Source organism: Eleginops maclovinus, chromosome 16 (assembly GCF_036324505.1).
Source record: "Eleginops maclovinus isolate JMC-PN-2008 ecotype Puerto Natales chromosome 16, JC_Emac_rtc_rv5, whole genome shotgun sequence".
Lineage (NCBI taxonomy): Eukaryota > Metazoa > Chordata > Actinopteri > Perciformes > Eleginopidae > Eleginops > Eleginops maclovinus.
Genome location: NC_086364.1, coordinates 18,208,692 through 18,222,392, shown reverse-complemented (window position 1 = coordinate 18,222,392; position 13,701 = coordinate 18,208,692). Strand labels below are relative to the sequence as shown.

The following is a 13,701-nucleotide window of genomic DNA, read 5'->3' as shown; positions in this document are numbered from 1 at the left end:
AAAAAGCTTCTTAATTTCTTTGACTTGTTTACACAACCTCAAACTATCCCTCTGCTGCAAATAGACTTTTATAAATAACAGTGTGTGGGTGAATTTGCTTGATATATTGGCACACATGGCGTGTATCTACAGAAGGTACATTTACTCAAATACAGAACTAAAATAAAGGTCACACAAGACATTTTTCTGCTTTACATTCCAGTTGTTTTAATGCTATGTTCCTGAGTACTTTGACGTTAACAGCACAAAGATATATTGTATGTCTTAATCAACTAAATTTATTCCAAAACTTTAATTACTTAATTTGCAGATTTAGATATCACATACATCATATATTGTAAAAGGTTAGTTCAAAGCAGTGAAGTTATTTCCATTAGCTCCACTTTTACCAGCTGCAACATTAAATTAAGCAAGGGTATTTAATTATATTATATATATTTATAATTACACTTTTGCTGGTAAAGGTTCATCAAGGTTTAATGACTTTGTATGTTGCATGGTAGCTTGTGAATTTACTGATTTAAGTGTTGTTCATATTTCACATTATTAATCCAAGTCTGCAAAGTAACTGAAGGTATTTCATAAATGTGCTGGAGTAAAAGTATAACATTCAACTTTGAATTGTAGTGGATTAGAAGTACAAATAAACATAACATTGAAGTACTCCAGAATCAGAATCAGATGTATTGCCAGGTACGTTTGGTTTAAACCAGCCATACAAGGAATTTGACAGGTACAGGAGAACATTCCTGCCCACTGCAATAACACTTTACAATAATTCCCCTCTGGCTGGCAGACAACTCACTGCTCCATAGCCTCTCTTGTGAAATGGACATAACATGCACACTTTACACTTAACATTGTACATTATATTTATTTAATATTCCATTTCATTGCACTATTTGTACATCTGTATATTTCTTATTTTTATTTGGAATTATTTGTTTTGCTTCATATTGTATTTTGCTGCTGTAACGAAAACATTTCCCAGTTTGGGATGAATAAAGTATTTCTGATTCTGAAGAAAATAAGATGTAAAAGTAGGTCAAAATATAACAACAAGTAAAAAGACTCAAGTAAGTACAAGCACTTCAATGCTTTAGTTAGGTACATTACATAAGTGGATGTACTTAGTTACATTACGCCACTGACCACTGCACGTTTGTTAGAAATGCGTCAGTGTCCTTTCACAATAAAGCGACCGGCTTTGGAACATGCAAACAACTTCCTGTTTGTCTAAAAGAAGGAGGAGTCTTTGCTCGGGACTAACGGACGGACTATCTGTAGTTTTCATTTCTCGTGTTTACAAAATTAGAAGAATAGCTTTTTCTTTTCCTCTCGTCATCTGACAGTATGGACAATACACAGAGAGTTGGAGAGAACCAGTGACGCATCGTAAATCAAGAAGCCAGGATTCAGGAGTGCTGTAAGTCAAGTTTCTTTTTGTTTTGTTTCGCTCCTCAGGCCGTATTCACCAATCAAAAGAGTACTCCATGTCCGAGTGTAGTTTTTACACTCGGAATCAATCTGTTCTCATTAATGATTGATATTGTGTAGCCTAAAGATGCTAACTGGTTGCTCTTATATGTTTCTTCTTCTACGTTTTAACTCGAATCTGCAGAATCATAAAAAAAAAGGTCACGTGAAAGTCTTTTTGTCTGTGCATTGAGACTTCACTCAGCTGCTGTGTTTTAATGTGTTTACAACAGTCACAATGTACCATAGAATGTAACTCTTGGAAATGACTGTCATGCCTTTTTAATTTGTGTGTTTTCGCTGAGTCATGATAGAGTCTTTCTGGTTATCTAACAGAGGTCTTCCTGTGAAACGGTGTCACCATGGTGCAGGAATACCAGTCCCCTGTCCGAGTCTACAAGCATCCATTTGAGTTAGTAATGGCGGTGAGTAGCTAGTGTGTTTACATCCAGGGCCATTATGACGGCAAGCTATGGTAATTACTGTGCATGCTCTTAAATAACTAAACTGATGGCCAAGGTGCATCTGTTATTATTGTAGCCAGTGTAGCTTTGACCCCTGCACTCTTTAGCCACCACTTTTGATGTAATAAAAACTAACTATAACTCATAAACTGCATCCTCAATGGATTACACATGCAGCCTTTCTCAGAAACCTCGCCAGCATATCTGTAGCTTTGTCTGCCTCCCAGGGTCGGCATGCATAACATGCAATGAATGCCGTGTCGAGTGAATAGGCAGATTATACTGTATAAACTCTTTTGTTTAATGAATGCTGTGGTTTATAAAAAAAGTATTATGTAGGAAATGAGCTGCTTAATATACTTACATTTCTTTATTCAATGCCAGGCCCACCATTTATATGTTTTATCTGCCTATCTAACTGGCCTATTCTAAATATATGCAAAAATCAATGATAACAAAGATGCACTAAATACAGCAGCATCTGCAGCCTAATGAAACTGTTTGGTTTGTAATGGATGCCCTTGATGAAAGACATTCTCAGTGTATTATCAGTAAACATAATCATCAGATCTGTGAGTTTTTCCATGGAGATCATGCAAGAGTGCCACTTTTAGCTTGTGTTTACCAGAGTGCTCATAGCTTTCCTGGAAATAAGTCACCCAGCTTGAAACAAGCACTCAAAAATGGCTTATTGCTAATAAATTAAAGTTAATTAAGACCAAAAGGACAAATAAGTTGACTCTTTTACTCAAGGGGAGGCAGCCCTAGTGTGTTCTGGTGTTTTTACTTTTTATTTTGGGAGTCTTTTAGTTATTTTGTATGATTGAGGCTATTAGTAAAATAGGAATCCACTGAAATTGCAAGTGAGATCTCACTTTCCAAACATTTATTCATCATGATAATTGTGTGAAATTGTTCCTTTTGATACTGATGTATTGTTCTCTTCACAATGCATGTAAGAATGGGAACTCTGTGAAGCAAAAGTAAGACTAAGGTAAAGGAAATTGCATTTCCAAGAATGTGTTTCACCCACTTTCACTGTCTGCTCTTGCTTGTTTTCTGCAGTTATATATTAAGCCGAAACTTATGCAATATCCTCAGAGTCGTGATGCGGCAGTAACACTTTGCTTTGCAGACTATAACTCCTTCACCAAGCAGTCTGCACCTACACAAGCTTCATTTCCAAGGAAACTTCTATTAAAGAACACCTTAGATCTAAAATGTATCTTGCCTCCTTTCATGTAGCGGAAAAGGATCCTATAATAGGTCTTTTTTGACAAGTAAATATCTGCTCTTTTGAAAAGGCCTTGAAAGCCCTGAGGAGAGAATCCAGTCAATAGTCAGCACCCATTTCTGTCCGAGCCTTCTCATTACTCCTCTTTCTTTTATTACGCAGAGCTAACTATCTGGGTCTTGGATAGTACTCAATGTTTAACTACTGACATCATTGTTGTCCCTGTCATGACACGTCTTTATGACTTTCCTGGGGTTTTATGTAATAGATATACTAAGCTACCCGTGTGTTTGACACTGGTGAAATTGCATTTAATCAAGATTCTCTGAGATAACAAAGCATTTGTTTTGCTCCGGCCATTAACTTGTCAGTAGGTGTGATGTTAATGTGGAATGATTGTTTAATATGGTGGAAAGTATTGTTTTCTTACCTTTAGATAAAATAATGTTGGGTTATTGACAGGTTCACACTCATCTTGTATATCAAGACTGGTACAAATGTTTTTCTGCGCAATGCAGAACTCATTTATGGTTACTCTGAACATTAAACAGGCAGCTGTTTTTTAACAATTATTAATAATACACTATATATACATAGCACTTTTGAAAAATGGAGTAACGTGCTTCACGGGATAAAAATGGTACACCAAAAAAAAAGGGTTTTGAGAAAAGCTAGACAACATTTAACGAAGGTAAGTTAATTCAGGAAAATGCCGTAAATGATTGTATATTATAAATTGGTTTTAAGAAATGACTTAAAGGTGAATTCAGGCAACAAACCTTGTGAAAACACACTGATAAACATATGTTTTTTTAGAGTGATAGGAGGATAGGGAACTCCCCAGACCTATTTCCTTTACTGTAATGGTTGAGTTTGTTCCCTGCGTTAGGTGACTCAATATTTCCCCAGCAAAACCAAACTGCTACGTCACACAGACACTGGACTGTTTTTGCATATCCTGAAACAGCCACTCAATCAATATTGCCAGGTTAGCGTCAGTGAAATTTGATTAGACAGAGTGTCACGCAGTGTGCTGAAGACAGTAAAACCCCATCAATGCTTGTAAATGCTACCACTGAGGCAGTTTGCTTTTATCTGATCTGTAAAGCCACTCACTATTTAATGCATCCTAACCAGACAAAGACATAATGATAATCCACATGCTGTAGTCATGAGCCAGGAATACTATAGTCTAGCCTTCTGGAAAAATCAGCTGACCTTCATGTAATCGGAACATTCAAAGCCGCTTTGCTGGCCAATCAGAGAGCTCCTCATGGTGGGCAGGACAAAAGCAAAAATCCTTCACTGGGAACAGAATGTACAAAGCCAGGCACACCAAGTCCGTCACAAAAAAAACTACATCAACACTAAAGAATCTACAGGTTTCTTTTATAAATCATTTCCACATGTGATTTCTCTCCCCCCCCCCCCCCCCAGGCCTATGTGAGGAGGTTCCCAAAGTCGCCCCTGATCCCAGTGTTTGTGGACAGTGAGATCATCAACGAGACCCAAAGCAAGGATGGGTCCACGATAGTCACAGAGAGGCGCTGTATGATCGACATCGAGGCCCCACGGCTTCTCAAACGGGTACATCCTCTCTGACCTTCAGAACATTTGCTGTAATCAGATAATTAGATACAAGAAGCAAAATAGGAATGTTCGTGTGTCAGATGTGGCATTTTGTGTCAATGTTGCATGATTTTGAAAGGTTGTTTTGATTCGCTTTCTGATGTATTTGAGTGTAAATCATGTTTTTTTTTAATCTCCATGCAGATTGCTGGTGTAGACTACCTTTACTTCCTCCAGAAGAACACGCTGAATCGCAGAGACCGGACGCTCCACATCGAGGTCCGCAACGAGACGTTTTCCAACAGGGTCATTGTCTATGAGTCCTGCAACTACACGGTGAGCTAAGAATCAAACAGCACTTTTATTTCTTTGTTATCACTTTTTATTTGTCACTGTTTCAATGTATGGTGCAAAAAAAGGGTTACATTCATAGAGAAGATCCCCGCTGCTGCACATGCATACAAACCGGGCTTTACTACCAAGCGCGTAATTGTTCTAAATGATCCTCTCATGGTGTGCCAAATGCACTTTTATCTACAGGTTGGGTCTTTAAAGTCAATGTAGTGTTACTTGCTACAATAATACCTACAGGGCTGTAAAATGTCATGACGTACCCCAACATAACCCCCACCGGCAATATCATTTCTGCTGCTTGTGATTACTTCAGTGTAGAGTCATCTGTGACATTTTTTCAATACTTATCTTGCAATGCACCGCTGATTTTGTCCTTTTTCATGACTTACAAGGGAAATAACAAGTGTTTAAACATACTGTATTTTGACCCTCTTCCACAGGTTCATCCGGAGAATGAAGACTGGACGTGCTTCGAACAGACGGCTAGTCTGGATATTAAGTCCTTTTTTGGATTTGAGAGCTCGGCAGAAAAGATAGCTATGAAACAGTATGCTAGCAGTATTAAAAAGGTGTGCATATTTAAATTGAATTGAATGAGTGTACCTACTATAGTTTCCCATTAACTTACACAGTGTTGTCTCCCTGCTTTGTTGTAGGGTAAAGAAATGATCGAGTACTACCTCAGAGAGCTGGAGGAAGAAGGAGTGACCTACATACCTCGTTGGACTCCACCTGTTGTCTCCGGCACTGCCTCCAGGCTCCAGCTGCCCCCCCGCTCCATTGCCAGAGCCATCCCAGAGAGCAGTGCTAAGACCCCACCAGACGGCACAGACGCAGCCGCTCCCGCAGAGATCGTGGCTGGCTCTCCTGACGGTCAGAGTTTAATCACTCATCACAATTAATTATAGAGTGGCAGCCGTCACCCAAAACAGTACAGTAATTAAGTTACAAGATGTGGATGTCATCTTTAACTGGTGATATAAGCAACAGTTGATCAGTTGTACTGTTAATATAATCATTTCTTGTGAGCCCTCTGCGTTATGTAATCATTTAGTAAATCTAGGATTGCTTTGTCATTCAATCTATTCCCTTTATATTTACGGTAGATTCACCCAGGACGTAGATATATACATAGAACTTAACTTTAGGTCTGTAAATAATAACACAAATTAAATTAGAATAACACATTAACGTTGACATTACATATTACTGCAGCAATCAGGGCAATGCAACCCATTTATTATGTTTCCTCTTGTTGAAAATCCGTTGTACAGCTCCTGTTTTCTCTGATTTATGCATGCAATATGTGCTAACTTTACATCGTACATGGCCTGCAGACAAGTTGGATGCCGACTACATCAGGCGTTACCTTGGTGATTTGACGCCTCTGCAGGAGAGCTGTCTTATCCGACTGCGCCAGTGGCTCCAGGAAACCCACAAGGGCAAGGTCACATAAACACACACACACACACACACACACACACACACACACACACACACACACACACACACACACACACACACACACACACACACACACACTCACACTGTAGTTTGTGCAATTTTGTGAACCACATAGCATGCATCGGCTTAAAGGTTAGAAGTTCTTTGCATTTATGAATCATTTTAACTTGCAGATTCCTAAGGATCAGCATGTGCTTCGCTTCCTGAGGTCCAGAGATTTCAACATGGACAAAGCCAGGGAGTTTTTATGCCAATCGCTCACCTGGAGGAAGCAACACAAGGTGGACTTCCTGTTAGACACATGGGAGCGCCCACAGCTGCTTCAGGACTATTACACCGGGGGATGGCACCACCATGACAGAGGTACTGTCTAATACTGGCTGCCAATATTATCTTGACTAATTTTCACGTCATTTCCCTGCCTACTGTTGTTGTGCTGAGGGGGGGGGGGACAGTGGACACTCAGTAGCAGTAAAGATAAAGAGGTGGGAGAGGGATTTGTCTGTATTTAAAAAGTCCTGATGGGTTTAAATGGCCTGTTAATTATTGACTGTAAAGTCTGAGCACCATCTGTTGTAGGTCCCCCATTTGAATATGAGTCATTGCCTTGAACGGAACAGCTGATCCACCAGGCTGGAGTGACTACTTGAAGTCATGGAGTGCTCTTGTGCTACCAAACCATTAAGTTTAGGTAGATGACCTGAAGCCGGGTCGCTATTACCACGGAACGATCTGACATGAGCTATTGATTTGACGCGTGTGTGTGTGTGTGTTTGTGTGATTTAGAAGGCCGTCCTCTTTATATCTTGCGGCTGGGGCAAATGGACACAAAGGGCTTGGTTCGAGCCTTGGGAGAAGAGGGGCTGCTGAGACAGGTAACATCAATGAGACTCAAGCAACATCATTAATTTAGTAAGAATACTTCAACCCCAAAATGTGCCACGAGTACATCAATTGCTCATCCTGCGTTATTTAGAATTTAGGTCTTTTGACTCTATGGTCAATGAATAATCCAGAAATTGAGAAAAGTTTTTGAACATTTTCGCACAACAAGGCTTATGCTGTGTTGGCCAAAGTGTTTTAAATAATTAGCAAAAATGTGCGTTTAGGATGTAGTGAGCATAAATCTGGATAAATGAGTATATAATGAATTATGTGGAAAATTAAATTAATTAATCAAGACTTATTTCGTACGTATTTGATGATTCGTTCCCAGTGTGCTAGAAAATATAATTTCCACAAGTTATTGTATCTTTGATCATTTTGTGTACCTTTTTTAAATGTTATCACTTATCATATTAATGCTGCGACTTAATTATGACCCAGGTTCTGTCCATCAACGAGGAGGGATTGAGGCGTTGTGAGGAAAACACCAGAGTCTTTGGTCGACCAATCAGGTAAAGGCTTAAATATTAAGCAGTCTCTCTTCTGTGAAATCACACACGCTGATAGTCCTTGTCCATCTCATGTCTATGTTAATGTGTCGCTCAGCTGCTGGACTTGTCTAGTGGATCTGGAGGGTCTTAACATGCGTCACCTGTGGAGACCGGGAGTGAAGGCTCTGCTGAGGATCATCGAGGTGGTGGAGGCCAACTACCCCGAGACCCTGGGTCGCCTGCTCATACTGCGGGCCCCCAGAGTCTTCCCAGTGCTCTGGACCCTGGTGAGAATTTATGCCATCAACGTGGTTTTAAAGGAGTCTTCCCTTTCTTGTACTGTGTTGTATGGGTTTCTGTGCATGTAAATGGTCTGCAAAGGCTAAAATCCCTAAGTTGTTTACTTCCGTTATATAGTGACATCCCTCTGTAAAACTTGCGCTTCTATTGGCCACTGTTCGAACACATTGTATGTGATAGGCTAAGGGACTGAACATCTCTAAGCAGTCGACCAATACCAACAGAGCTGACCCAATAAGCCAAAAATAAAGAGCCTTTTGATGAACATTAAAGCATGGAAACATGTCACGGTAGAGGCACAAAATACAAATATGAACCTGCATAGTATCCTAATATCTCCCCCTTTAATTCATCATCTGGGTGTGGAAGATTGTCTGTAGATGTACGGTACAGACACAGAGGTTGAATCTTACTGGGTGCAATGCTGTGAATATGAGAATATTAAAAACAGAAGTGGAGGCTAAGGTAATTACAACCATGCAATATGCTGATCCTCATGGGGGAAATCTGATTATTTTTACAGTAGAGCATTATAGTATAGTTTGTAGTAATTGCATTCAGCAAAGAAATAAAGAGAAGTAGTGAAATCAATCAAAAAATGAATAAAAGCAATATACAGTGGAGGCATATAAGCAGATTTTAAGTATAGGCTGTAATCATTGCTACTTAAAGATTTGAAAAATATATTATGATAAAATCAATATAAAGTACAAATTCAGATGGTTGGCAGCACCATCAGCCAGCCAACCTGTTTATCACCTAATCATAATTATTCCAGAGTTTCATGGATTGACTTCTCTTTTGTCCTTAACATGCTGTTGCGTTTTCTGATGATGTTTGTTGTTTTGTTTGCAGGTGAGCCCTCTGATTGATGAGAATACCCGGAAGAAGTTTCTTGTGTACGCTGGAAACGACTACAAGGACCCCGGAGGATTGGTGGATTATATTGACAAAGAAATCATCCCTGACTTCCTGCGAGGGGACTGCATGGTGAGTCCACAGTGTACCTTTCATAAAGCATATAAAAGGGTTCAGACGAAAACATTTAAATAGAACATATGATTGTAATGATTGCATTTTTCCCAGTATGTGTCCTGCTTTTGAAGTCTGGAAGTGAGAGTGATTTTCTCCATGTATGAATAGAGACGATTATCTTGGTAAAAATGGCAACGGAGGGAGGTTGGCAGCATGTTGTAACAGTTTTAAAAAATTGTTGCCATAAAAATCTTCAAAGGTATTTTATCGCTTCGACTGAAAGCTTTCAGAGTATATTCAAAGTGTAGAAATGTAAAAGACAAATGTGCTTTCAGCCCACGGAGACTAACACACAGACTCAGCCTATGGACCAGACAAAAAGTATGTGCACGGAGTTCTGCGACCAACTTTATTTAATATTAGTTTGAGGTGTTTATAAAGAAATGCTCCTACAAAACAAGGAGTTATTCAGCCCCGAACATGTTGATTTATACACTATACTAATAAAGAATGTGTACCAGGCTCTTTGTTAGTCATTATGGCTGTTCCTTTTAGAAGAAGCAGAATCTGTGCGATGACCATTTAGCTTCTCTTTCAACTCAAACAGAGACATGTCCACATAAAAACCTACATTTATGAGAGTTGTCACTTGGTTCAGCTTGATTTATTTTCCTTCTGTCCTCCAGTGTGAGATCCCTGAGGGGGGTATGGTCCCCAAATCTCTGTACAGGACGGCAGAAGAGCTGGAGAGTGAGGAGAACCGCCTTCTGACTGACTCCATCTATAAGAGTGCCAGCATTTTCAAGGGAGCCCCATATGAGGTATGACTCCTGCTTCCAAATTGACTCTCAAATCCACAGATATCATGTGGATTAGAGTGCCGCCTGCTGGGAGGAATCCAGACTGCAGGTTTACAGCAAAATACAACTGTGAGAGATGAATTGCCTGCTGTGAGCCGTTCTGTGTTTCTAAAACCCTGACAGATGCCGATCGAGATCACAGAGGCCTCCTCCGTCATCACCTGGGACTTTGACGTGTCTAAGGGAGATGTGATATTTAACATATACCATTCCAAATGGGCTCCACAGCCCCCTAAGAAAGACACTCTCGGAGCCCATGGCATCACCTCCCCAGGGGCCGTTAACGCCCAGATGATAGACAGGAACTGGGTGCTGGGCCAGGACTACAGCATGGTGGAGAAAGCCCTCACCTGCAAGGAGGGAGAGAGCGTTCAGGTCAGAGAGAGCTTTCTAACGGCACTATCACCTGTCTTTATACCTAAACCTAAGGGCTCCCCCTTCCCTGTAGTATGTTATATCAGTTTTTGTGCATGGAAATGGTCTCCAAAGGCTAAAATCCCATAGTTCCCTACGGAGGGAGTTTCTTTCCCACACATCCACCCGCTGTCTGAAACATCTCCACTGGACTCAAAATCACTGTATAACACTCATGCTCATATAGGCCAGAATTCCAACACAATCTAAGTGATAGGCTAAGGGGTGGGACATCTCCAAGTTGTTGAACAATCACAACAGAGCCGGCCAGCTAACCAATCAGAGCACACTGGGCTCTGGTTTCAGACAGAGGGTGAAAAGAGGTGCTGCAGCACAGGCAGGATGAGAAGAATAGAGAGCTTTTTGACGATAAAAAGCAATGAAACATGTCACAGTAGAGACACAAAGTACAAATATGAAGCTTAAGTTTAACATAATATTGTATCTGTAACTTGAGCATAGTCCAATAATATAAATACATACAAAAACTGTGGTATTAACTTAAATAATATTTAACAAATACTTAATTTGTCATGCCAAAATAAGCTTCTTTTCTCAAATATAAGTATGTGCTAAAGTGGCTTATCCATTATTGTTAAAGCAAATTCATTTCTCCACCACCACAGTCTCAAATGAATTCCTCTGTTCAAACAGGGCTCCCACGTAACGCGCTGGCCCGGCTTCTACATCCTGCAGTGGCGCTTCCACAGCTCCCCGGCCTGCTCCGCCTCCAGCCTGCCTCGCGTGGACGACGTGCTGGCCTCGCTGCAGGTCTCCTCCCACAAGTGTAAGATCATGTACTACACCGAGGTGCTGGCGTCCCATGACTTCAGGTCAGTTTGTTTCCCTGGTTGTGTCCTGTTTTTCTTTGTGTTGTACTCAAGCTGTTTTTCCAAAAGGCTGCATCGCTCTTGAGTGGGTTGATCAAAAATCAATGTTGTGATATTACTGGAAGTAAGTTGTCCGTGTTTGGCAGATATCTTTCTTTTTACCCCGGTTACATGTTACCTTCAGTGGTGGAAAAAGTCTTCAGACTAATAACTTTAGTAAATTATCAACAATGCATTGTTAAAATACTACATTTAATTAGTTACAATTAAAATGCATGCCTTTTAAAATGTAACTTAAATAATGGAATCCAAAAAAGTATCAACAGTATTTTGTAGTTTTGCATTATGGTCCATTTTAGAAGAATATGCTATTGGTTAAAGGTTATGACTGCTAATTAATTAATGTATTCATTACAGTTGGTGCAAACATTTTTGTACACTACTGCTTGATATTGTAACCTATAACCATATATTAATGTTTATTTATTATCTAATTTGTATTTAGTTTCAGCCTCAAATCTGAATTAGTAATTGAACTAGAAACAAAAGCTGTCAAATACATATAGTAGAAGAATAATAAATACAATGTTGACTTCTAAAGTGTAGTAAAGTCAAATATAAAGTAGTGTGAAATGATAATATTCTGGTAAAATACCTCAAAATGTTTCTTAAGTACAATATTTGAGTAAAAATACTTCATGACATTCCACCACTAGTTACCTTTTCTATTTTCCAGCCATTTCTGTGTAGAATTAACTTTCCTCTTCTGTCATTTTTCTGTTATTTAGGGGATCCATGACCAGTCTGGAGTCTAGTCATAGTGGTTTCTCTCAGCTCAGCGCTGCCACCACCTCCTCTAGCCAATCACACGCCAGCTCCACCGTCTCCAGGTAGCATCTGCCCGCCAGCTGCCACAGACAGCAGGGACCTTAGACCTAAAACTGTGCCTTATGCCTCCATAGAGAGGGAGCCTTACACCCAAACCTCAATAATGACAACTTGATCTAACAACTGAAGGGGAGGATAGTATTATGTAAGTGTTTAATAAATAAATGCTTTTTTAAAAACATGTTTAGATGGGTCAATACAGTATTATTGGTAGGGATCATGTATTTATAAGTTTCTTGCCCTGTCAAACTTTGAATAAAAGTGCATTACAACAAAAACAATGCACAGTGCAACTATTTTGATTTGTAGTTTCAGTCTGTGTCCAAAACATCTGCTGGATTAATTTATACAAAATATGATGCCTTTACAAACAGCTGTTTTCGACATTAAGTTAGGTCTCTGTACAGTGCACCCAGCGCCGGTCCCTGAAGTTGCTTTTGTTGCCCACAAGATGTCAGAGTCCTCTGCTCTCAAATCTGCAGTGTACTCTCCACTTGCATTTTCCCTCACCCCTTTGTGTCTCCATCTAAGAAATTGTAAGAAGTATTGTTTAAATAAAGAATTTATCTCGAGCATTAATATTGATGTGTGTCTTTATATCACATTTTGAGAAAACAATAACTGCTGTGTGAGAGACGCAGCGGGGGAAGTCATTTTGCTGGAAAGAGGGGTTATTAATCATTTTTACGGCAATAGGCGAGATGTTAAGAGCATGCAGATGATTTGAAATCTCTTTCAAAGTATTCTGGGCATGTAATGTTGTTTTTCGGGCTTGTTAGGCACAGCTATTCAATTTTCTGGGGATGCTAATTCCAATGCAATATAGTGCAGCGTCTAGTAATCTGGCACAGGTCCAGGCAGACAACAGATTTACATAGAACTTTAATTTCCATAAACTTATCAGATGCTTCCAGCAAAAGCTTAATTGAATTTCCTTGTGTTGGTTTTTCCCCTTGGTTTGCAAATGTGTGTCATGCTGCTGCATATCACAACACGATAAAACACAAAGTTGGGTGGATTGAGTTTTCTGATGAGCTCCTCCTGGCAGGTCCTGGTTGTCAGAGAGAAGAAGTGTTGTGACTTTGCCAGAACTTTATTTACACAATTAATCAGTCTGCTCTAATGACCTCCCAAGACACAAATTGTCCACATAAATAGCAGCACTTTTTTCTTTTTTTTTACATCTAATTTGCTAATAAAACTGGCTCTTCCAAAGCAGTTTGGTAATTTAAGGCTGAATTATTTCCCCGGCATTCACAGGGTTGAAAAACAAGGTCTGTTGAGGTAACAACAAAGTTTGGTAAGTCAATCGAGCGCTCTTAAATAATGCATCACCTTATAATGTATCCACCTGCATGGCTGAACTGACACAACCTTGTAGAGGAGGGATGGTAGCTGACCTACAGCCACATTGAGATGATTTACGGGTGCACTATTTATTATTGATCACAGAATTGTTGTCAACGTAAACTGTTGATCTTAACCCTTGTGTTGCAC

At 39.7% G+C, this 13,701-nt stretch overlaps 1 protein-coding gene across 1 annotated transcript; it reads left to right on the top strand.

Moving 5' to 3' along the window:
* The first annotated feature begins 1,242 nt into the window (after positions 1–1,242).
* On the top strand, positions 1,243–12,783 carry LOC134878373 (SEC14-like protein 1). Its single transcript, XM_063904376.1, has 16 exons — positions 1,243–1,426; positions 1,813–1,901; positions 4,612–4,761; positions 4,948–5,079; positions 5,538–5,666; positions 5,754–5,970; positions 6,435–6,544; positions 6,735–6,924; positions 7,348–7,436; positions 7,888–7,958; positions 8,053–8,224; positions 9,093–9,227; positions 9,899–10,033; positions 10,196–10,447; positions 11,141–11,319; positions 12,105–12,783. The coding sequence occupies exons 2-16, from the start codon at positions 1,839–1,841 to the stop codon at positions 12,208–12,210; spliced, it is 2,130 nt and encodes a 709-aa protein (XP_063760446.1). The 5' UTR covers positions 1,243–1,426; positions 1,813–1,838; the 3' UTR covers positions 12,211–12,783.
* The last annotated feature ends 918 nt before the right edge of the window (positions 12,784–13,701 follow it).